At 40.3% G+C, this 24,019-nt stretch overlaps 2 protein-coding genes across 3 annotated transcripts; both read right to left on the reverse strand.

Annotated features, from left to right (window-relative positions):
* Positions 1-1,845: 1,845 nt before the first annotated feature.
* Positions 1,846-14,072, reverse strand: mc1r (melanocortin 1 receptor). Of its 2 annotated transcripts, XM_052063530.1 has the most exons (3): positions 14,009-14,072; positions 13,833-13,908; positions 1,846-4,408 (listed from the first exon to the last, which is right to left on the reverse strand). In XM_052063530.1, the coding sequence occupies exon 3, from the start codon at positions 4,401-4,403 to the stop codon at positions 3,432-3,434; it is 972 nt and encodes a 323-aa protein (XP_051919490.1). In that variant the 5' UTR covers positions 4,404-4,408; positions 13,833-13,908; positions 14,009-14,072; the 3' UTR covers positions 1,846-3,431. The 2 variants fall into 2 exon arrangements, with proteins under 2 accessions (XP_051919490.1, XP_051919489.1); XM_052063529.1 differs by lacking the exons at positions 13,833-13,908; positions 14,009-14,072 and adding an exon at positions 6,495-8,904.
* On the reverse strand, positions 10,572-23,057 carry tcf25 (transcription factor 25 (basic helix-loop-helix)). The gene is made up of 18 exons (XM_052063482.1): positions 22,692-23,057; positions 21,785-21,901; positions 21,624-21,689; positions 21,425-21,549; positions 21,101-21,166; positions 20,930-21,012; positions 20,564-20,694; positions 20,032-20,131; positions 19,210-19,303; positions 18,965-19,057; positions 17,358-17,463; positions 17,102-17,261; positions 16,233-16,320; positions 15,982-16,140; positions 14,567-14,657; positions 14,009-14,088; positions 13,833-13,908; positions 10,572-11,347 (listed from the first exon to the last, which is right to left on the reverse strand). The coding sequence occupies exons 1-18, from the start codon at positions 22,911-22,913 to the stop codon at positions 11,177-11,179; spliced, it is 2,028 nt and encodes a 675-aa protein (XP_051919442.1). The 5' UTR covers positions 22,914-23,057; the 3' UTR covers positions 10,572-11,176.
* Positions 23,058-24,019: the final 962 nt, after the last annotated feature.

Raw genomic sequence — 24,019 nt, forward strand, 5'->3', positions numbered from 1 at the left:
ACAAAGTCCTTTGTCAGTCCCCTGTACTCCCGATCGTCCCCCTCTGTAATGAGGCCAACAATCGCAGAGTCATCGGAGAACTTCTGAAGGTGGCAGGTTGGAGTGGCGTGTCTGAAGTCCGAGGTGTAGAGGATGAACAGGAATGGAGCCAGAACAGTGCAACCTTACGTACTGCGGCCGATTTGTGAGGTAGTCTATGATCCATGCTGTGAGATAGTGGTCCACTCCGGCGTTCTGCAATAACTAATGAATTGTGCTCCTGTTGATGGGTGAGGGTTTTCAATCCTGTTCAGGAGTCGGGACACAAAGGGCACATGGCCTGCAAAGACAGAGCACACAAACAAGCAGCAGGTTGCATACAATAAACAATTAAAATGAATGTACTAGAAATGTGCGCAAGAAATGTCCTTGAACATTGTCAGACAGTGATTATATTTTTAGCACAATTTTTCCATAGATGCCCGAAGGAGGTCCGGGCATTATAAAGGTCTCCTTTTTTTTGCAGGCAGCAACACAGGCTGCATATTGAGGACTATGCAGAGCTGTATTACAAAGCTGTTGCTTTGAAAAATGAGAATACACATAACACACAGAGCACATGACAGAAGTGGAAGTGCTTCTTGAAAGAGTGATTGTTGAGTTGAATGAGGCAACTTATTTTGGTTAAAAGGGCAGTTGTGGTTAAAACTAAATCAAGCCTTTCTTGACATGCCGCGAGCAACAGCAATCAAAGAGTCTGTTGATGCAGAATTCAGTGTGTGATTACCTGCTGCCCTTAGATTTTGGTATGAGGCAGTGACCCGATTAACAATTTTCATACGATAATAATGACAAGCAATGGCAGCTGGGGCTCACTTTGCAGCTACGTGCTTGTACAACTGTAAAAATATTTGAAGAAGTGAAATTGCAAAAGCCGGCAATCGGCATCTAGACAAAAAACAGCCATTCTTTGATGTTGCATATCGTAACCATGCATACGCAAACTTTTTTTTTGCGGTATGCAGCATGCCATACCATCATCTCCATTGAAGCTGATTACAAACCTAAACATATTGTTGTCATTTTGAATTATCATTCGTCTTGTTTGTCTTCAAACGTGTATGTTTCTTATTTCTGGTTAACTTGATTCAAAGATAATGTTTGAAAGTGTCAATGTGTTTGGGTTTTTTTCTTGTCGATTTTATGCAAAACAATATTTTGAATGAAAATTATGACGGTACCTTGAACATGAAATCAGAAACCCAAAAAATAAATAATTTTACTCACATGAATTGTTTGCTTTTGTGTTAAACTTTTCAGACAGTAGGAGGAAATGCACACAGGGGAATTTTTATGACGTGGGGTCTTTATTTGAAACAACGTGACAACTGCTAATTAATTACTTTTACACAAGACTACTTAACATCAATATAAAGTCTAAGTACATGTTTGGTTTGCTCTCTGGAATTTACCATGACACTGTATAATAACCACAGATTTTACACACTTAGTAGTGTCGGGTTGACGTTACAGTGCCCGGAAATAAATAAATTGACTTACACTGCTCAGAGAAAATCACTGAGAAAACGTCTCAGGCTATTTCTTGATGCAACACATACAAGTAAAATTCTTACGAGCAAATATACTTGCAAGTGTCTTTCCAGTAATCATAGCAGTGCATTAAAGACCCCGTAAAGAAGAAATGAACATGACTTGTAACTGCAATACACCACCAGGAGTGTCATTAACAACCCTTTCAAAATTGAAGGATAACAACATCAGCGAGTATTTCAAATGAGGCTTCGAAATCATGAAAAATCAAGCATTTGTCCCTGCTCTCAAATGTTATGGGTGTTTTGGCTTTAATTTTTATTTCAAGTTTTAATTTCATTGTCCATGTTTAGTGTAATGTCACCCACATAAGTGAGGGAAAATTTCAAAGCCTTAAGGAAAATTTTTATTTGTGCTTTTTTTCTCCCCCATTTAAAAATGAAATGATTTTAGAAAATGCATAATCTACCTGACATTTAATTTAGAGTGGTGTATATGCAAGCATTTTATTACCTATATAGTCTGTTTAAAAAAAAAAACAAGATGCAAGTTGATTTCCAGTGTTTTTGAGTGAGAGACAATGAAGTCATTCAAATGAGTAAATCCAAATTGTGTGCAATGTGATTGGTTGGCAACCAGTTCAGAGTGTACCTGACATACTGCCGAAGACCGCTGGGATAGGCTGCAGCATGCCAGTTGTCTTCGGGCGGACGGCGCGGTACACCCTGAACTGGTTGCAAGCCAGTCGCAGGGCACATACAGACAGGCAACCATTCATACTCTCAATCACGCCTGTGGACAATTTCGAGTGTTTAATTAACATAGCATGCAGGTTTTCGGAGGGTGGGAGAAAACCCACGCAAGCACGGGGAGAACATGTGAAGTCCACACAGGAAGGCCGGAGCCCAGATTCGAACCCTAGACCTCTGTACTGTGGGCAGAAATGCAAACCACTCGATCACCACGCTGGCCGCAACCCATACAATAAAGCAAAAATTGTATGCATTCAATAAACGTCTGCCAGGCTTTACAGTATAGTATTATTTTCCAACATAACCGGACTTAAAGGCCAACTGAAGCAATTTCAGACATTTTTTTTATGTCACCAGTAAAGTAATTAGACACAACACATTAAATACAGCATGAAAACAAAATTCTCTGGAAAAAAAAAAATCCCTCAAACTAAAACCCTGGTGAACGACAAATCCGTGTGTGATGTTACCTTAAAACAATGATAGAGTCAGTCAGGGTACGCCGTCAGTCAGAAATTGATTCGGAAAGCGACGTTTTATAAAATATATTATATGTAATATAATATCATATTATTGGACCATACATGAATGAACCAGATGCTCACAATTTGGAAAATGTTGTGCCCGGACATGGAGTGGAGACATAACCCATTGCGATTGGAAGAATGGTAAGCTACAAGCTATAATTATTAGACAAGCATTTTTGTTTGCAATTCATGTCATTGCTAAGGTAGCGGCAGTTCTGTCGCGTTGTTGGCCACGCCACACAATATCTGGTCAGCCTTCTGCAGCATTGTTAGTTGCAAACATGACAGATGATTCCATCCATGCACTCATATTTTGAATGTTTTCATATAGGATTTCATCCATGTGCACATACTTTCAACAATCAAATATTTTTTTACATAAACAACAGCCAGTTTTTGATTGATTTGACTAGAAAAGATTAAATACAGAATAAGTTTAGTGTTTAGGCAGCAATATTTTGACTTAAAAGTCAATAGTTTACTCTTGCAGTGTAAGTGCTTATAAGATACGTGTCTGCATCAGAAACGCATGCGAGATCAGGTTTTCCCATTCTGAACTGAACTGTTCCAGTCAGCGGAATGGCGGCGGTGTCTCTCTTCCTTCTTCCATGCAGGATAAGCATCACACATCAAAGACCCAGCTGCACAGGAGCAGCTCCTGAAGAGTTTTGCGCAACTCTTGGCTCCTGTAGGCATAGATGAGCGGGTCTATAAGAGAGTTACATATGATCAGGATGAGAAAGAGGTTAAAGTTCCGGAAAAAACAGTTGCAGAAGGGGCTGGTAGGGCAGATAAGGATGAGAATGAGGTGCAGGAAGAAGGGTCCCCAGCACACGATGAATACACCGAGCAGGATGGTGAGCGTGATGGCGCCCTTCATGCTGGTGGACGGGCGACGCTTCTTGCTGAAGTTGACGGTGATGCTGCGCGAGTGGACGTGCGCCAGCAGGAACATGTGTAGGTAGAGCACGGCGTTGAAGACCAGGCTGGAGCAGAAGAAGGTCACCAGGCACACGATGACGGCATTGTCCGTGTGGTAGACGATGAAGAAGATGCTGGAGGTGATGCTGGCCAGCCACACGGCGGCGATGATGCCCACGGCGCGCTGCGTCGTCATGATGCTGTGATAGCGCAACGCGTAAAAGATGGTTATGTAGCGGTCCGCCGCGATGGTGTTCAGGAAGGAAAGCGACGACACCACCGAGCTGCAGATCATCACATCGATCACATTGTCCAGGTGGCGCAGCATGCCCGGTTGCATGTCCAGAAGGCCGTGGTCGTGCAGAAGCATGACGATGGTCTCCACCACGTTGCTGACGCTCACCAGCATGTCTGATACGGCCAGACAGCAGATGAAGTAGTACATTGGTGAGTGAAGATTTCGGTTTTTGATGATAGCCACCATAACGAGGATGTTCTCCACTAGGCTGATAAGGCCCAGAGACAGGAAGAGCTCCTGTGGGATCCACAGCTGGAAGCAGCCCATCGAGTTGGGTTCCGCCCCAGTTGAGTTGGTCTCATTGTCTTGCGGGTAGTCACCCAGGTAGTAGTGGTGCATGGAGATGTTGTTCTGGGAATTGTTGAAAAAGTCCATTGCTCCTGAAAGGGAAAATAGGCTGCATTAGAGTCAATCGCTCTTATTAGCTGAGCGGTGCAAAATATCATGATCTAAACAAGTCACAATTCTGTGTTTGGCCCATGACACTTTAACAACACTTAATATTGAGGCACTTACTTGCTCATGCGCACACATTGTGAATCAAATTAAAACTGAAATGTGTTACGCTCACCTTCATCCGGTGATTACCGTTGCTCTTAAACATAGGTGGCCTTCTAGAGTTGGACCGGGCTCATTTTTCCAATCGCCCTCTTCTCCTCTACCGTTGTTTGACTTAAAATATTTCTCTTGGTGCTGTTTATTCTGTCTTTCTGCTCTCGCTCAACAGAAAATGACACCTAAGGAAATTTTTTCTTAATCCATGAGGTGCCGTCACATCCTATCGAACTATAAAGCGACATAAAGAAGAATTTGTCGAATATTATAAAAGGTCTCTCTTTGGATGAGTGCTGGACCAAACCCCTCTCGTCTCTAACCACCAGCAAACACACTACTTTCCCAAACTGGAGCTGATGTTATCAAATTGGTTCCAGATACCCTCTGAGTGATGTCCAAAAATAAAACAAGTATTTATAACACCATCAATTGAAGGAGATAACTCATTTATTGGGGATCCAGTCGGAAATCCATCAGTGTGACTTCACTTGCAAGACTTCATTGAGTTGTGGACAGTCAAAAGGCAAAGGAACTCACTAACTGGCATTTATTTCTCACCACAAACATTCAATTTCTACCTGTGTCAATTTGATCACAAACTACACCATGGAAAATATCTTACACATTCCTAGCACTTACAATTGTGTAGCGCAATCCCTGATACTTGTCCCCTCACCCTTCTCAATAAGGTTAAATGTGTCTTTCTGATGTTCTGATGGTGATTCTGTTTGATTTTACATTTAGAGTCAAATTTTTCTCGGGTTACAGTCAGGTTACAATTTTTTTCCCCCTCTGGGGTGGAATTTAGCACAAACATACATGTTACACCCTTGAAACGGCTGGGTAAAAAAAACAAACAAACAGATTTTGGTTTGAAAACTGGACCAGTTCACAAGACAAAACAACAACAAAAAACGTAATAAAATTGACCAAGTAACAGTTTGTCCAATTTTTGACCCCGGGTTTGACCCGGCAGTTTTAAAACTGTATGGCAAGAGAAGGTTTTTCATTCTAAATGATTTAGATAGCACAAACATGCACTATTGTAACAATACAAATACATGAAAGACGAACAAGCAATAGAAAAAGATCTATTCTCTTTCAGCTAACTATTCTGTGTGTGTTCTTTTAAAGTGTTGTTTAAATCCATAACAAACAAACATCAAGTACACTTGGGCAACAATTTCATCATAATCACTTTCTGGATGTTGGCCAAGGTTAAGATGTGAGCAGAGTTGAGTGGAATAGAAGAGTTCTAGTTGATCTATAGCAAATATCGCTCGAAAGCTTTACCGGTGTAAAATAATTGTCAATATTTTGTGTCAAACTTGATTAGCAAGACAAGATGTACCATATTTGATCAGTGCTAAGATTGTTCTGTCACCTCTCAAGTCAAAATTAAAGTGGCCGCAAAAGAATTCAAGAATGAAGGAACAGAATATGTGTAGCACAACTAGAAATAAATTTGATTGTAAAGATTCCCTCGAAGAATTGTCTTCAGAATTAAATTCGTCACTGGAAAAAGGTGACGCCTTTCGAGTAAAAGTTGACTGGTGTAAAATCACAGAGTAATTTATTTGGTCAAACAGCGCAAAATATTCATATTCTACTTCATTCTATTTTGGGGGGCCAACTTGAGATAAAATAACACTGGGAGAGTGTTATTTTTATATTTGTTCTTCAAGTCACATTTAATTGCTGGTAAAATATAATTTTTAGAGTCAAATTTGAAGTGTGGTAATCTCACACTGTGGGAACATTATCGAGTTAGATTTGAGTGGTAATGAAAATTATATTTGAAAAGAGGCTTACTGAGTCACACTTGCGCAACACAAGAATATATACCACATATATCTTTTTTTCCCTCAATATGAAGATCTGGTGTAGGAAAATAAAATGCATTGGACGTACCAGTAGCAATCCACGAGAAAAGTGAGTCTCCTCGGCTTGTTTATGCATTCAAGATGAAAAACACCAAAATCCAGAACATGTACTTTTTCCAAATCATGTTTTGTGCCTTGGGCACGCTGAAGGCGACTGTCCCGCCTAACAAGAGAGCTTCTTTGCAGAAAGCAAAGAAGCCGCTGTGACCGACGTGACGTGAGTTATATGATAGAATACTTGGCGAGAGGAGAGATGCAGGCCCAGCACACCATGTGAGACTTCACTAGACTCCTCCTTGTACGCTGATGTTACTCGGAGGATGAGTGCATGAAAGAAAATGTTGAAGCAAACCTCCATGAATCAATTTCTCAAAATTCCTAATTGGTAACATAGCTCAAGTACTTTGGTGCAAGTCACAAATCATCTTCCCCAATTGAAATGAATGGAAATGCCAATCATCCTTTCCAGCCTCTCCCAAAAACCAAACATAGAACTCTACAGCCAAATTTTGCACTTTTTGAAAGCATACAGTCATGCTATAATTCGATGGAATGTAAATAATAATAGTTTATTATTAGTTTTTTTTAAACACATTTTTGCTTCAATGGGCGTGGGTGTACTTGCACATGCCAACTGGGGGCAGTACAATACGGACAACCAGACACACAGGAAATTTTTTCACAATTGAAATGTGTAGCGGTTGTGATATTGGTTATTCTTCACAATGGATAAAGTATGTATGCTTGTGAGTTTGTTATATCATCTCTCAACATGTGTTGCTCCACCGTGTGCTCTATATCCATTGCTGAAAGGGTTATAACACAGTAACACTGACACTACCGGTATTTGTTATCTGGTGTGTGGTGTTAGCATGAAGGTTGCAAATTTACCCATTATGTGGTTCTTTCAAATACAACAGGTGTAATTCTCTTTTTTTATGTTTCGTTTGACAGTAAACTTCAAGTAAGTGGCAGTGTTAGGTTAAAACAGCTAGAGGCTTCTTTTTTGAAGGGTTGTTTGCAATCGGTCAAACTGCAGTAAGCCAAAATAATATCAAGCATCCTTTACAGAGAGTAAAGAATATATGCCTGTGAGTATTGTTATATTAGCTGACGACATGTGTTGGTCCTCCATTTGTGTTCAAACACCCATTGCTGAAAGCATGACAGTCTGTGTCAGCAACTGCAATGCTATTTGTTAACCAGTCAATGGTGTTTCCTATGTGTTGAGCTGGTAAACTTTAAGTTGGCCGTTTTAAATTCAAAATGTTTACAGTATTCCTCTTTGTTTGATGTTTAATTTGACAGTAAACCTCTACCAGGAGTAGCATTTAACAAATTGAAGAATATTTCTCAAAGACCATACAGCACTGGGATCAAAATTTTCTGTTGATAAGCCAAAGCAAAATAAACAAATAAAACGTGGAGTAAAAAAATCTGTCCTACAAGAACACTTGTTTCCATCAAGGGCCACATTTTAGTTATGTTTGCTTTCTTTTTGCAAAAGCACAACATCAATCATTACAATTTAGAAGTAGGATACGAAGTTTCAAATTTGTGTTTGTGCTGGAGAAAATAATCAAGGCACGGCAATATATTGTCAACATGTGACATTTGCAGGAAAACGTATGATGGATGTGAAACAATAGATGGGGTTGCGCTTGGATTGTTTGACCTCGAAATCCATTCTAATTAAAAATGCTTATGTAAAAAAAATGCTTAGTCTGAGGGGAAAAAAGTCATTTATCACTCTTTTCCAGAAAAGCCTTGAAACTATAAGCATGTAAACAAAGGGGAAGTGTGCTTTTCCCCCTCTCACTGTTAAGATCAGGTCTTTGTGTCACATTTGGAAAATGGCCTGACACAAGAAACCAATTTTAACATTGACAGCTTCATTTCTTTTTATATGCCAATTATGATATTAACAGCGGCTCGAAATGTTGGTCAACTGTGTGGAAAATTCAATGGAGAAAATCATCTTAGTCTCACCCCAGAAAACAAATGTGATAGTTGCAGCCAATGTAAGTGTGTCAATTTAGTGTCCTTTGGATTCATAACAACAAGGGCGTTCAACAATGGTGGCATCATCAGGGCTGAAACAGTCAGTCGCTGTTTCTCCTCGTACAATTGCTTCTGGGGACAGATTCTGATATTTTTCCAAAGCTGTATTTAGACTACATGAACAGTCCTCAAATACTTCACTTATAGCTCCAGGTCAACAGAGAACAAAGATATCATTTAAAAATCAAGCACACAGTCAGCTCTTCATTAGCTCACGAACTTCAAGCATAAACAAATCATAAAAGGAAGTGGAGCATTTAACCAAAGGAAATTGCACACAAAGCGAATCATGCAGAAGTTTATAATACAGTTTGTCTTTGATATTTTACAGAAGACCAAGGCCCTGTGACTGTCTATTCGGACGGATATAAGCCTACACTGCGGACTCATCATTTGACACAAAAATAGAGTAGAATCTATCTTCATGTCCACTCTAATGGCATCAACTGGACTTCCAACACAACAGGTGTATCAACTGTCAATTAATGGGTTTTATTACATTTTTGATTGAGTTAAGTGCATTTTATTTTATTTTTTACATTTTCAGGCATTATTGCATTTTCAAGAAATTATTTTAGTGGTGCCACTATGCGACATGATTCAAAAGACTTTTCTCCACCCATCCATTTTCCGAACCGCTTTATCCTCACTTTGACCCACACAGGCACATGGAGAACATGCAAACTCCATACAGGAAGGCCGGGATTGAACCAACGACCTCTGCACTGTGACCCGCCTTTTTCTCCACCCACTCCCTTTAAAATAAAATAAATATACATTTGACGGTCATTCCCGTTACTGATGCTCCTTCATGTCAATTGCGAGTGAAATAGTTACTGAAGTTACTCAACCACTAGTCAACCCACAACCAAGGGGCCAACACCTGGTTATGGCATTTAAATTAACAAGTGTGCAGTGGGAGCCGAAAGTCACTCGGTGGACTGATGAGGGACATATTGAGAGAAGAAAGTTCAGCAATAATTGGAGATGGTGAGCCTTTGAAAGTAATCAACATCTGTTTTGTGGACTTGTTTAGGATTAAGGGCTATTGACATTTCATTAAATAACGGCTTGTGTCAGGTGTGATGTGCGATAGAAGAGTTTCAGATTAGATGATGGGAGAGGTGTTTAAAACTGGGCCGAGACCAGGAATGCTGTTCGGACTGGAGACAGTGCCACTGAAGAAAAGACAGGAGGCAGAGCTGGAGGTAGCAGCGATGAAGATATTGAGGTTCTTTTTGGGAGTGACCAGCTTGGATAAGATCAGGAATGAGTACATCAGAGGGACAACTCATGTTAGAGGTTTTGGAGAGAAAGTCAGAGAGGCCAAACTGAGATGGTTTGGACATGCCCAGAGGAGAGAGAGTGAATATATTAGGAGAAGGATGCCGAGTCTTGAGCTGCCAGGCATGAGGACGAGAGGAAGACCAAAGAGGAGGTTTATGGATGTAGTGAAAGAGGACATGAAGGTAGCTGATGTGAGAGAAGAGGATCCACAAAACAGGGTTAGATGGAGGCAGCTGATTCGCTGTGGTGACTTGTGAAGGGAAAATCCGAAAGATATATTTTAAAATAATAATCCACTGATTATGAAGTCTCGTCGAAAAGAGTGTCCATATTATTTGTTGAGAAGTCAGGCAGTAAAAATACAGATGAATTAAAATGCTGAGCAAAATAATCGTGATTAACATTTTGGCCTTAATCATGGGGCGACAATACTGTACTGGCATCAGCTGGCTTTTTTTTTCCACCACCAACTGCGATACCGCTTCCAACATGGTGCTGATGCATGGCATTTGAAGGGATTAAAAAAAAAAAGGGGGGGGGGGGACTTTTTAGAAAGTACAGGGCTCTCACTAATACAATCATTTTAATGGTGCAATCGTTGATAATCATTTGATTGTCTTTGCTTCTACGGTGTGTCATCGTTAAAATTTCTGTTATAAAAGTGACTCGCCCGACATGTGGTAGAAGGACGCGCATTGCTGATTTATCCCCCTTACTGATGGACATCCAAACATAAATTCAGTAATAACCACATTAATTACTTTTAGTGGATTTATTTCATACCAAAAAATAAAGGTTCCTTCAAAACGTAGGATGTGCACATTTCGACAGTCTAACGACACATCCGCTACCAAAGGTACTTTCATATTTAAAGTGTGCACTATTTTTCTCATGAATTTCAATGACATTCGCAAGTGTCAGGAACATTTCCAGCCAGCCTCAGAATTCAATCAATGATGCCTCTTTGCTGCTTACACACTCGTACCCAGTTTACAGGCGGCGGGGATGTCAGAAGTCCAGAAAGGGGAGTACACTGCGACAGAAAGTGAGCAAACCCAGGCGCCGTAAAATAAAATAAAAAACATACGGTTGAAGACAACGCAATCCAGCCCAAAATGCGCGATCATGGCATAACACCTTCAGTCAAGGGTTATGAAGAGATTATCCAAAACGTGAATAAATCATAACAAAACAAGAAGTTTAGGAGTAAGGTTGATACTTACCTGTAATCAAATTTGAATGGATGTTCAAGCCGAAAAAAAAAACAGAGGAACCTCTTTTTGAAGGATCTCATTTGCCAGTAATTTAATGTCATCACAGATATTTTGTTCATATTTATCTCAGTTTCAAATTTGTTCCCGCTCAGTCCCACTCTTCCTCATCTCTAAAAGGATGGTCCTCTCGTGGCGGCTCTTGAAACCTGATGTTTGCCAGCATGTCCCTCATTGCCACCATGAGGCGATTCACTTCCTGGTTTAGCTCTTGTCCGGCTCGAGCCACCTCCATGTCACCCTCCTCCTGCCTTGGTCCACCCTTGACAAGCAAAGTTGAAGATATCGGTGAAACAATCTGACTTTTTTGTGAGACTGTCGGCTAATAATTACCGCAATGAGAAACAAATCTGAATCAATTTCAGATGGCTGTCTAGATTAAAGCTTTAGGTCATTCTGATTATAATATGAAGCATACACAGCTGATTCTGTGAAGGAGTAGCCGATACCTAAAATCTCAGCACATTGTCAAAAAGAGTGGCCCTTTTAAAAAGCCGTTTAATTCGTTCAGTGGCCAGGCTTGAAACTTAAAACTCTGGTGTCTCAAATCACTTTTCCCCATTAAAATGAATGAAAATGCCATAATCCATTACACGACACCCCCAAAAATTGTACCGTGAAGGAAAATAGCACTCTATACTTAATTCATAAAACATACTAGAGATGCAACAATTGACAGCTAATCCATGGTCAAAAAAAAAAAATCAACCATAATGCTAATCATGAATTGTTTAGGTTAGTACCTCGTTTCATTTAAAACTGTCCAAATCCTGTGAATTTCAGCCTACCAACAGTAAATATTCTGTAGTCCGCCATGGAAGTAGTCTTTTTTCCCAAATAAGAGTTTGCAGACATCTGCTTTTACTTTGGAAAAATCCACCCCACCCATCTCATTTATCGGTGATTAAAATAATTGTTGTTTGCAAACTTAGTAGGAGTCTGACAGGAGGATCAGTACAGTGTCTGGAGCGATGCGGACTCTGTATCTGTCGGCCGTGCTGCAGAAGGAACTGAGCCAAAAGGCGAAGCTCTTGATGTACCGGTCGATCTACATTTCCACCCTCACCTATGGCCACGGGAGGAAAATAATGTGGATACACGCAGCGAGAATGTGCTTTCTCCGTAAGGTCTCCAGGCTCTCCCTGAGAGATAGTGTGAGGGGCTCAGAGATGGACCACTGCTCCACCTCCTCCAAGAGAGGAGTCACATGAGGTGGCTCGGGCATCACATCAGGATGCTTCCTGGGCGCCTCCCTTATGATCAAGCAAGAGAGCCTGGGAAAAAGGCAGGACGCACCAGTTGGCCTGGATGTGCCTCGGGATGCCCCCGAAGGAGCTGGATGAAATGGCTGTGGAAGTCTGGGCTTCCCTGCTTAAACTTCTGACCCCGGATGAGCAGAAAAAGGACAGACGGATGAATGGACGGGACTTAAGCAAATCTAAAGAAAGTGGCCTCACTCTTCCAATACTCGGATGAGAGAGACATTATAAGAGACAAATGCGTGGCATACTTTCGCAAGTGCGATACGAAAATAGTCACACCGTTCAGTGGTTTAGGGTACTACATGAAATGGTGTTGATGTCTGATGGCAAACAACTGCGGTCAATTATTCTGCTTAAATAAGGAGAACAAGGAGGTTGCATGGTAATTGCTCACAGGGGTATATTTAACACAAATATCAAAATTTCCCTTAAATTCGGCAAAAACACTCTTCGGCAATAAATCTTGATTGTTGTTTGGGCTTGAGAGGAAAATATTTGTCATATGCCTCCTTTAATTTCCCTAATTTACTCCTCATGAGGAACGTCATGTGCAGCCGGGAAATGTTATTCCCAATTCAGACCGTCACATCACAGTTCTGCTCCAAATTCTTTTTGGTGCAGACTAGAGAAAAATGTTCAAATTAGTACCATATTTTCACAAGTATAGGGCGCACTTAGACGTCTTAAATTTTCTGGACAGTGCACCGAAGAATGCGGGGTGCCTAATCTATCTTCCGAGTTCCAAAATCTATGAATGTTGCAGTGTGACTTCCATGAGTTATGCAGACACGCTGTTTTGAGGAAAGGCGGACGTAACAGAATGGCACGCGGACATTAAAAGGGAAGGGTGGGCATGAAAAAGGATGCTAAAGGCACGCCCACCAGTATGCGGATATAATTCCATTATGTGCATAGGGCAAAACAACTTGGGATGCGGGAAAATGGCCCATGTGAAAAGACACGCCTATAAAGCACAGTTCAAACTTCGAGGGATTAGTTTGGGAGAGGAACATGGTAATCGAGCAGCCGCAAGAGAATTTAAGAGAAACAAATCCACAGTTTGCAGGTGGAGGAAGCGTGAGAACGAGCTTCGCCAAGTCAAGAAGACGAGACAGAGTTTCCGTGAAAACAAGGCGAGGAGGCCCGAGTTGGCCAAAGAACAGCTGGGAGAAGCGTTTCTACAGTCACCATACAACTGAGAGCAAAAACGCTAAGAGAAGAAATGAAAATCCAAAATTTTCAAGGAGGTCCGTCTTGTTGCTTTCGTTTTATGAAATAGCGCCAACTATCCATCCGGGCAAGATCTACCGTGGCACAGCAACCTCCAGCCAAAATACACATCACCAGCATGTGCAATTAGGAAAGCACAATAATAGAACCACCTTTCAATATGATGCAGTTCTGACCCGTGCCTGATGTCGTGACCACTGAGTGTGCATTCCTGTGCATTTGTAAATTGGAATCCCAACTCTGTGATGGATTTACCTGAAGGTTGAAGTTTGGCAATAAGGAACGGAAAAACAGCGACAGTGTGCTCTCATTGGTTGCTCCAACACGCTGCCTACATGTACGCAGACAAACAAAGCAGTTTAGCAAAAAGAAAGCAGGGCTTGCGCTGGTCGCAACACCAACAAAGGCAGCGGAGGAATGTCCCATATTACCTTGCTGGTCTGGTGTAGGAGATCACTGATTCCATTGGCGGGAGGGGGTCAAATCCCATCATGGCCTGAGTCGTCACCTCCTGAGAGTGTGAAGCAGAGAGATGAGTTAAAGATGTGTCTCCTGCAGTGACAGGTCTCATTGTCATCCAATATTGAAGAAAGGCCAATTGAATTCTCACGTTAAACGTTAAGGACTGATGTTCCGTGTGTGTTCCGTGTTTTGCCCCTTGGACAGACTATCAATGCATCCTCAAAACAAGCACATGCTTGTTCACTCAATATTGGACAAGATGGCACAATTTCATGTTGAATATGTAAATTACATTCTAATAACACACATATTGTTTGGCTACTGAATATTTTTGTTTTTTGAATGTACTTGTGATTAATATGGTACGGCAGAGTTTGAGAGGGTATGATGCAATGAGTTTCATGTTGTCATTTTAAAAGTAGTAATTGACTGATTTCTCCAGAACAAATTGATAAAATTGAAAATGCAAATTAATATCGTCCCAATTTAAAAAACATACATTTTGAGTGAACAGGTGTGCTTTTTACCAGAGGCAGACTGGACATGGCTTCTTTGACCTCAGACAGCAGAACGTGGCGATGGATGTTCCGTGGAGCACTCTGATATCTCTGCTTTCTCCTACATCACAGTGGTGACAGGAAATTGGCATGACCATTACGGTGAGGTGAATTCATTGAAACTACTGTTCATACTTGTTAGTACTGGAGACTAGAACCTCCTGAGTTCAAACAAGATTCTCCAGGACGCTGGTAACGATTTGCTGAAGTTTCAAATCATTTCCAATTAAAAATTTGTTATCTAATCCAGGGTCACATGTACTGTTTACAGAATTAGAGTGGAATGGTTACTCAGGGAGAGTTACTTCATGCATCACGGTTTTTAACATTCTCAATTGTAATTTATTTGAAACAATTCACCGCTGTCTAATGAAGACAAATTAGGTGCTTAAAATTAATTCAAGATTTTTAACGACCACGGTAACAAATGAGAGCGTGGGACACTTTGCATTAGGACCAAACGCGACACATTGTTTGGGGCAGATTGACAATATGATTAGATAAGCGACAGATACTGTATGATGATGAATACAAACAAATCGTAAGTGATGCAGTGCTGTGTACGTTTTAAACCACCATTTCATTTGTTTTTAGGAGCTTTTTTTCAGAATTTGATTTGTAAAACCTGAACTGATTGGACACAGCAGGTTTACGCAAATGGATACTCAAAAATTTGTCGAGGATGGATGCATGACGTACAAACAAGATGCTCAAATACTTTTTAGTCCCAATCTTCATAAGGGTGCATTATTCAGTATTTGTTTTCTCATCATTGAGTCAATTTATTTGGAACTGTCTAATCACCAGAATCAGACAGGCACCTCCCCTCAGTCCCCCATCATCCATCAACCAGGAAGTAGTCAGCAAATGAACAAATAACCCCAAATGCTATGAACTTTTTTTTTAAGTCAATGTTCATTTTTGTTGGAGGTGTGCGCTCAACTTTCCAGTTTTTATGATCATTATGGAATTGTGAACATAACAAATGAAATGGAGCCCAAATGTTGCGGTCAGAACAAATGTGATCTGAGCATTTCTGTCGGTGCATTTCCATAACTAGTCAATGCAATTCACCCGTTAGGTGGTGGATGAAGCATTTGAAATGAAACTACGTCATACCCAGTAGCAGTAGCACAAGCACAAAAATACACACAGCATGGTGAAATAAAAAGGATATTGGAAAATAGAGGAGTTTTGCCCAGTACTGTGTGTGTATAAGACTAATTTAGAGAAGGTTTGGGCCAATTTCCTCACTTCCTTGGTCCCGTCCGCTGTGCTGGGATTGAAAACATTCAACATGTCATCTGAGAAAGCTTCACACGGATTACTTCAGTTTGTCACGAACGTAAACTTCTGTCATCTGAGCTGCCCAGTTAAGGTCTCACTTGTTCTGGCAGTCCTCCACCAGCGGGTCCTTTGCATCAATTCGACGCAGCACCTCCTTGACATTCTCTTCCAACCAAAGCATAACTGCTGCTTCCCTCCAAAGGCCGTGCATCCTCCCCACATACAGAGCGGTCAGTTGGGCCAAGGCTGGCAGCTGTCTATAGAGAGCAAATGTTGTGTCACAAAGGGGAGAAGGGTGACATGAAGAGTTGAGGAAGAAGAGATAACTGGGCAAAGAAGTTTATATTACCCAATCTGACTGCTTGGGCCAAAGAACGCATGTGAGGTGACCGTAGCATCTGGCTGCACAGTGCATAGATCCAGTAAAGGCATTAAGACTGTAGAAACACATTCAAATCTTTAACATTGACATGCCCTCGAGAGTTGATTTCGATCATCTTTTGCAACACCATGACTTTGTTGTTTCTTTGCATTCCTGGCATACAAATTCTGTATTTATGCAAGTCTCTTTCTAATATCGAGGTTGTGGAGATGGGTGGAGGGGCGCTTGTGAATTGGTGTAAATTGGAGAGGTTACTTATTTATTAAGAACACCATAGTGCTATTTATTTTTTATTTTATTTATTTTTTGTACAAGTTACTATTATACTGTTAAACATTATAAAAGTAATTTTGTGCGGTGAGATGTACATGTTCTATTTTTGTATGTTTGTTAAGCGTGCTTATGTTTCTCCCTGATATTGATTGACTGCACTTTTGAAAATGTGAATTGAGCAGCGACATCATCCCTCCGTCCATCTACAGTTGCCAGGCATAACCAGTGGTACCAAGAACAACCAAACTAGTTAAAAATTAGTGTAAATGTTATACTGCGTTGAAATTGGGGAGTCATGACGAAAGAGTGTAACGTCGGTCGTAGCAACAGAGCGAATCCATTGTAAAGGACACCAGTTAATACTGCATGAGTATACGTTAGTTAAAAACCTCACTCATTCATAATGTTCATGTTGCCTAAATCAATTGAAAATACATTTGAGTAGTTTCTCCAAGACCATTCACAGAACCATGAAGGGTGGAGCTAATCGATACTGCAGTTTTTAAAAATTCAGCGCTAGGTCCATCCCTTTTCCGCTGCCTCGGCAGCATAGGATTTCTTACCTGCAGGAAACATGATGAGCGCATCCTCTAGCATTTGGTCAGCTTTGTGTCTTGCTTGATCTCTTTCTTCAGGCTTGATTTCGTCATCCTGACTGAGATGGAAATAGCAGAGGGCGGTGGAGAATGCAAAGTTCGGCAGCTGGGACAGATTTCTGTGCTCCTGAGACACAGACAAAAAATTATGTTTAAGCACTGAATAGTTGACCAAGTAAAATCAAATGTATAAGGAAAATGTGGAATGTGAAGCACAATTTACCTCCCAGTCCTCATAAAGCTGAAGGAGAGCGTCGTACTCTCTGGAACGTAGCATCAGGAAATCAATGACCAGGAGCATGCAAAGTGGGTCAGAGTCTGGGTCCAAACTAAGTATGAGTGAGGAAAGGGGAGGAAAAAATAAGCCATTGAGTCTTCAGAAATTTGACATCACGCAAAGTCCTCAAAATTTCAAGCAATTTATATAATTACATCAAGTTGACAAAATTGTATGGATAAATACGGCATAAGATTAAGCATACCGATGTCAGTGTGTGTCAAACTACAGTGGACCCCCGCTATTTGTGTGGAATAGGGACCGAAACCAACTGGTTGGAGCCCTCCTCAAAATGATTATCACTGCTCATATGAATAGCCAAAACTATAAATCGAACCATGAAATCATAAATATACCACTAACTCTGATCCTAAAACACTTTAACAGCATTTCAGATGCTTATAAACTGTTGCACAGTTTATAGCTGAGCACGCACATGTTTACATTAACAATTCTGATGATGACGATGATGGTAATGAATTCCTGTTGCGGTGCAGTCCGATGAGAAACAATGAAAATTTGATCACACAGCAAAGCACAGGCGTTAAATTGAAGGTATCTACGCTTTTGCCACGGGCTGTGCTGGTGGGAAACGATGCTGCTTCATATGTTGGGTCAGAGTGACTTAACTCTTTGTGCTGGATTAGTTAGTACCTGGTGTGACCCAAAACCACTGGATCTATGCAGTGACAACACAAAGCGGAGGTCGCAGATAGTTTAGCAATGTTATGATGAGCTGTGACTAATTCCACAGATTTTGATTTGTTTTGTCTTAATTTCGCGAAACTATCATGACTGCAGTTAATTCTTGAAGGTCAAAATTGCATCCCAAGTTGCAACCCAAGACAAGGAGATAGTCCCTCTTACCAACACTGGGATGTGCCAATATGCTCAACTTGGTTGGGGGTTTTAACACACATTTCCTATGTTGTCACTATGCGTTTACATGCCAACCAGAAACTAACGTGCCACCGTACACCGAATATGGCATGCGACAATACATTAAATATCATACATACTGTAGACTAGGGGTGTGCTCCAAAAATGAGATTTGAAATGAGAATATATCGTTCCCGGCCTCTTTAGAATATACGTTTCAATATGGAGGCATTAGAATCGATATTGCCAATTCATTTCTAAAGTTCCCGGCATGTCTCTGACAGCTAATACTTTCTATTCATTGAACACGCATTTCAACCACGTATGGCACTGGCTGTAAACCGGCCCTGCTGTAGACAGCAATTTCGTGCAATTAAATAAATAAAATAATATTTTCTGACCTTTTTTGCCACATTACCAAATATCACAAATTGTTTTCAAAAAAAGTCTGCGAGTAGGTGAAATTGCTAATGCTGATTCACAAATATGCAAGAGTCCACTGTATACCATTTTAGGTTTGCGATGCCAAATAGAATGAAAACAATTTCACAATTTCTTAGTGATTTGGCAAAAAACAGACAGTCACTTGTCTTTGACCTTATAACACATCGTGTGATAAGTCATTCCACATAATTGAAATGACAAACGATTTAATTGTGCCCTTCTTCTCTTACCTCAGGATCAATTTGCAGTACTCCAAAGCTGTCCGGGGACATCCTCTCTTCTCAAGGAACATCATGTGTTTGAAAAGAGCGAGATAAAATGCCCTGAAAGAAAATTATTTTATCACTCAACTTCTCTGTTTTTAAATTAGTCACATGTTATTCAAGAAGGGTTTAAAAATAAGTAAATGCTTCTGTCAAGACAAAATCATGCACACACAAAATATATAAATTGAAAAAAGTAAAGTCCATCCAACCTGTTTTCTGGTCTGAGATAATCCAGCCTGCAGGTCCCTGAGGTCAGACTAAATAGAGGATGAAACGCACACTCAAAGCTGTACAGAGCCCTCTCTGGAATAAAATAACGTTTAAAAAAATCATTTAAATACATAATTTGTACACACATTTTCATATTATGTTGATGTATTCATGTGGTTTGATCATTGAATTTGGTTTTGAAAAATGCTCACCATAGCCATTAGCCGGGTATAAACTTTGGGTCATTTAAATATAAATATTTACAGCAATCAATTTTACATCACCAATATAAACTATTGCTTCTACAATTGAGTTATTACTTATTACTGATCACCATAATTTTGCAGCACATTTTTTAAACCCATGATTGTACATTATGGCATTTTTCATCAAAAAAGTTATATTTTTGAAACTCAACAGCCAGCTTAGGGACTTTACACACACACAAAAAAAAAAAACCCAAAAAACATTCCAAGTATTTGCACGTTGTCTCTAAGCATCATTTAGAGGTGCTAAACGCCACTAATGAGACGCGGCTCCCTGGTTTTCTGCATCATCCGGCCTAAAAGGTCACACACCATTGCAAGAATTCATTGATCTGTGAGATACCGGCTTTATTAAAGTTGCCTAATCAAATTATTCGGATGCTGTTATTTTAGTGTAACATGATTACGTACCAGTACTTTTTATTATATAGTGAAACAAGCGAGCAGAAAGCACTGACGTGGAACATCGACTGACAAGGCAGAGGCACTGTGGGGACTAAAGTAAGGCTAAGGGCCTTTCTTCCTTCTTTGTTTCTATGGGTTAAACATCCTCACCAATAAGATCCCGGGCCATCTCCTGATCCTCTTGTATTCGACAGACATCAGAAAGTTGTAGCAAAGAATCAATGTGGTAGGGATTCAGCTGTAGCAGAGCCTAAGAAAAGACATCAACAAAATATATACTGTACATAAATGTTAGAATGTGTGAGTTGACTTTTAATCACCGCTCTGACTATCGATATTCAACACACATTCAAGTTACATCATGTGTTTGGGGAAGATAGTTAGTTGTGAGAGTGGAATCACATTAGTGGAATTACAGTGTGCCTTAAAACAGCTACGGTGGAAATAATATCACTTAACATCAAATAATTGTATGATTAGAGTAATACCGTACTTCGCAGTAAACCCATAAGACTAATTTGGACCTTACACAATATAAATAATGTTCAATTGTTTTAAATGAACTGTCTGAGGAATGATTCCGTCATGTAAAAATAAGTCAAATATTCCACAGGACACCCTAAGTTTTGGCCGTGCAATTGCATTATTCACTCATGTGCACAACTGAGTAATGCGCTTTTACCACAATGTTGTTTGGATCCATGGACTCGACAGCATCCAGGAACTTGAACTGTACTTGCTGGTAGTCGCGGCTGTGCTCAAAGGTGAAGTACTGAACACCATCTTTTGACTCAAGTAAGGTCATTGAGATTCCTGAACAGACATCCTCTTATGTTAATACAGATGTACAGTGCTGTGAAAAAGCTCATTTGCACGCTTTGTATTAGTAATTACCAAAGAGTAAGAATAATCAAATGCTTTCAGGTGAAGCAATATCAAATAACCAGTTTGACTTTTGCAACTTTCCGTGACAGAAATACAAGGCGGTCATTGTAATAGCCAGAGACACATTATTTAAACAGATGAATACGATAAAAGCAAGCCGAACCTGGGCGGCTGAATCTGGGCCAACTTTCCTTGGGGCTCGTCATCCACGTGTTCCGATGAAACTGTCTATTGCGTTGACGTGGTCTGGAAAAAAAATGCCAAGATGATGACAGGGTATGACGTAAAAGTAACTGACACACAGCTCACCAAATCTCCACTAATTCATGTTTACCTCTGATCCCCCAAAACAGCTCGACTCCCAAAATATTTCTTTAGCTCCGTCTCTGGGTTCAAATTCCTGGAGAAAACAAAAATATGCATGGAGGAACAATTAGTTGCCAAATCAGGACGCAAGTCAGAGGACAGCCTGTCATATTTCTTTATTCTGTTCATAACAAGATTACAGATGCAGTGCCATTAACAACTTAAATGTATTTGTTCAATTACACCATCAATATAGGAAAATGTGTTATTTTAAATTATATTTTTAACTCAAATATTCCAATGTCTTTATCAAAAATGGGCTGTCTTTATCGAAGAGATGCTGTTTCCTCACCTGTGCTCCACATGTAACACAGGTTTTCTGTCACAGCCGCCGCAATCATTTTGCACAGTCAAACCGTTGGACTGGTCCAGGTTTTCCAGCAATAAATCAATGTTGTCATCTGGTGTTTGTCCTTTCTGACATCAGATAGAAGTCAAGGTGAGATGCATAAGACATGCAAAAAAAAGTTTTAAAAAAAGTTTTGGTTCACCTGTGGAATTTCAGATTTAACCTTTGTCCTCTTTTTCTTCTTCTTTTTCTTAACAGTAGACAAAGGCTGGAAATAAGAAACGGCAAATATGCAAATAAACAAACACCAGAATAACTAATCAAATAAAGATTATATGCCAGCGATTATATTTGGATAATTACCTCATTTGACTCTTGACCGCCATTTACTTTGCTGTCATTGTTTCCCATGTCACTTGTCTTGTTTCCATTGAATTTCTCTGAGTCTTCATCAGCGGAAAGTTTTTCTGTATCACTTATCTAGAAAATTATTGGAATGAAAGCCCTTAAAAATACTCAACAAAATGAGTCAACAATCTTGTTGTGTCAGAATAGTGCTAGGACTGGTGTCACACAAGAAGGTTTTTGCATTTGAACTACAAACTACAAGTTTTGCTCTTTGAAGTAAAGCGTTCTTCTGGAATTTTGCACAGTTCCATCACCAGCAGCCATCCTCATGCTATCCACGTTTTCAAAACAGGTCCCCTTGATTACTCCCTTGAGTTTAGTGTATGTGTCTGTGTGTGTGTGTGTGTGTGGTTTATAAGAAGTTCAACACTCGACTGAGTACAGTATTGTGGTTGCTCTAGAAGGCAATGATCTTCTCTGGCAGGAAGTCTGTTGGAAGTTCTGGACGTTGTGAGCAGCCATGAACTGTCCTGCCTCAAACTCTCACCTCTTCTCGTGCATTGAATGATGCAATCAGTAATGGATCTGTTTGCTAACCGGGGAAATGATTGGCTGGCCCACAATAAAAGGGGAAAATTTGTAATTTGTAGTTCAAATATATCTAACACCTGTCCTGGGCGTTTTCTGACACGACTCGAATGCTCTATTCTGGCTAATAATTGGTTAGTTGTCTTACTGTGGAATGGAAATACTTTACTTAATAATAGATGTTTCTTGCAGACCTGTTGTTATTCAAAGTAAAGTGTGACTACGTTTAGTTTATCAACAGGCACTAGCTATAGGCTAATAACAGCTTTAGCTCACACAGCAGACGTGCAGTCCCAGCCAGTAGACATATAGATGAACTATAATGTAGACATACCATTTCAAAAATGGCGCAGATATCTTTACGACCCTTGCTTTTCTGTGACTTTCGATTACTGCGATTCCGGCGTGACGCTGGACTGATATTGATCGTGTCCAGCTGCTCCTCTTCGCTCTCAGCCAGCTCATCGTTGCTATCTGCCAAAGTTAGCTCCTCGACGACAACCGCCTCCTGAGCTCGCTGTTTGCCTTTCAGCCTCCGCAAAGCCCTGCTAGACATTTTACCCTGCTCATGTACTCACTGATAAATACGTATATATTAATATTGACAACTGAAGCTAGTTTACGTGAGCACAAAATCAAAATAAACTGCGAGTACGGCCATCTCGTTAGTTTCTACTTCGTGATATTGTTATTTGGAAGTCTCAACTGTTTTGTTGTCCTATACTGCCCTCTTTAGGAAAAAAGAGATATCGTTGTAAATAATGCCGAAAAATATGTGGTGCTCTCAAGTAAACTGTAGGTGGCAGTGGTAGCTTCGAAATCATACCATATAATCACAGTGTGTTGAAATGGGCAACCCATGTCAGTCGATTTCTTCTTTATTCATTTGAAAATATGGGGAGATTCTGCTTTACAGCTATTTATCAATCTGAGAGACGAATGGATAGACAGATAGACAGCTATCTATCTATCCATTCGTCTCTCCGTCCGAACCACAACAATGCGAACGTTTGAACGTGGGATGTGACCTACCTACTCATAGCTCTTTGCGAGTGTCATCATTTTATGTGTGTATGTTTGCTTGTCCCGTTCAATAGAATTCTGAAAGTGTATTGACAACTATGACCCCGACCTACCACCACCAATTCTGAACACAGCCACTTCCTATTCACAATAGGGTATGTACACTCGTGCAACCACGTTGTTTATTTTTATTTCTAATCGCAAAGATAAAAAGTCAACTTGAGTTCTATGGGTTCTAGGCAACTAGGTGGTTTTGAAATATTCATTCATTCATCTTCCGTACCGCTTGATCCTCACTAGTGTTTTGAAATAATTTTCTGTTATTTCTGTGTCACAAAAAAATTACATTTGAACGTGTGTGTAGACTTTTTATATCCCTTGTAGTAAATTACTGTCGCGGTTAGTGTCGTTTGAGCCTTTCACCACATTAAAATGAGGAAGTCCAAGTCTCATCATGTTTCTACACAGATACAACTTGTGACCCCACCAAAAAACAAAAACAAAAAAACCCTGAAATGGGTTGTGGAACAATCTGCTAGGTGGAACAACATATTAATTCGACGTTTTGCTTGCTATGAATGTAATGTAATGTCACAGATACTGGCCGTGTGGGGAAAAATACAGGAAACACGAACGAGG

This window comes from Hippocampus zosterae, chromosome 4, assembly GCF_025434085.1.
Source record: "Hippocampus zosterae strain Florida chromosome 4, ASM2543408v3, whole genome shotgun sequence".
Classification (NCBI taxonomy): Eukaryota; Metazoa; Chordata; class Actinopteri; order Syngnathiformes; family Syngnathidae; genus Hippocampus; species Hippocampus zosterae.

Bases quoted from the DNA above. Each gene is read 5' to 3' on its own strand.
- mc1r (XM_052063530.1), bottom strand. From the start codon at position 4,403: ATGGACTTTTTCAACAATTCCCAGAACAACATCTCCATGCACCACTAC.
- tcf25 (XM_052063482.1), bottom strand. From the start codon at position 22,913: ATGTCTAGCAGGGCTTTGCGGAGGCTGAAAGGCAAACAGCGAGCTCAG. The intron at 16,321-17,101 runs GTAAGAAATCCT...GTGTTTCTACAG, and splicing joins GCTCATCATGTTTCCTGCAG to TCTTAATGCCTTTACTGGAT. The intron at 13,909-14,008 runs GTAATATGGGAC...GCGTACATGTAG, and splicing joins TCCTACACCAGACCAGCAAG to GCAGCGTGTTGGAGCAACCA.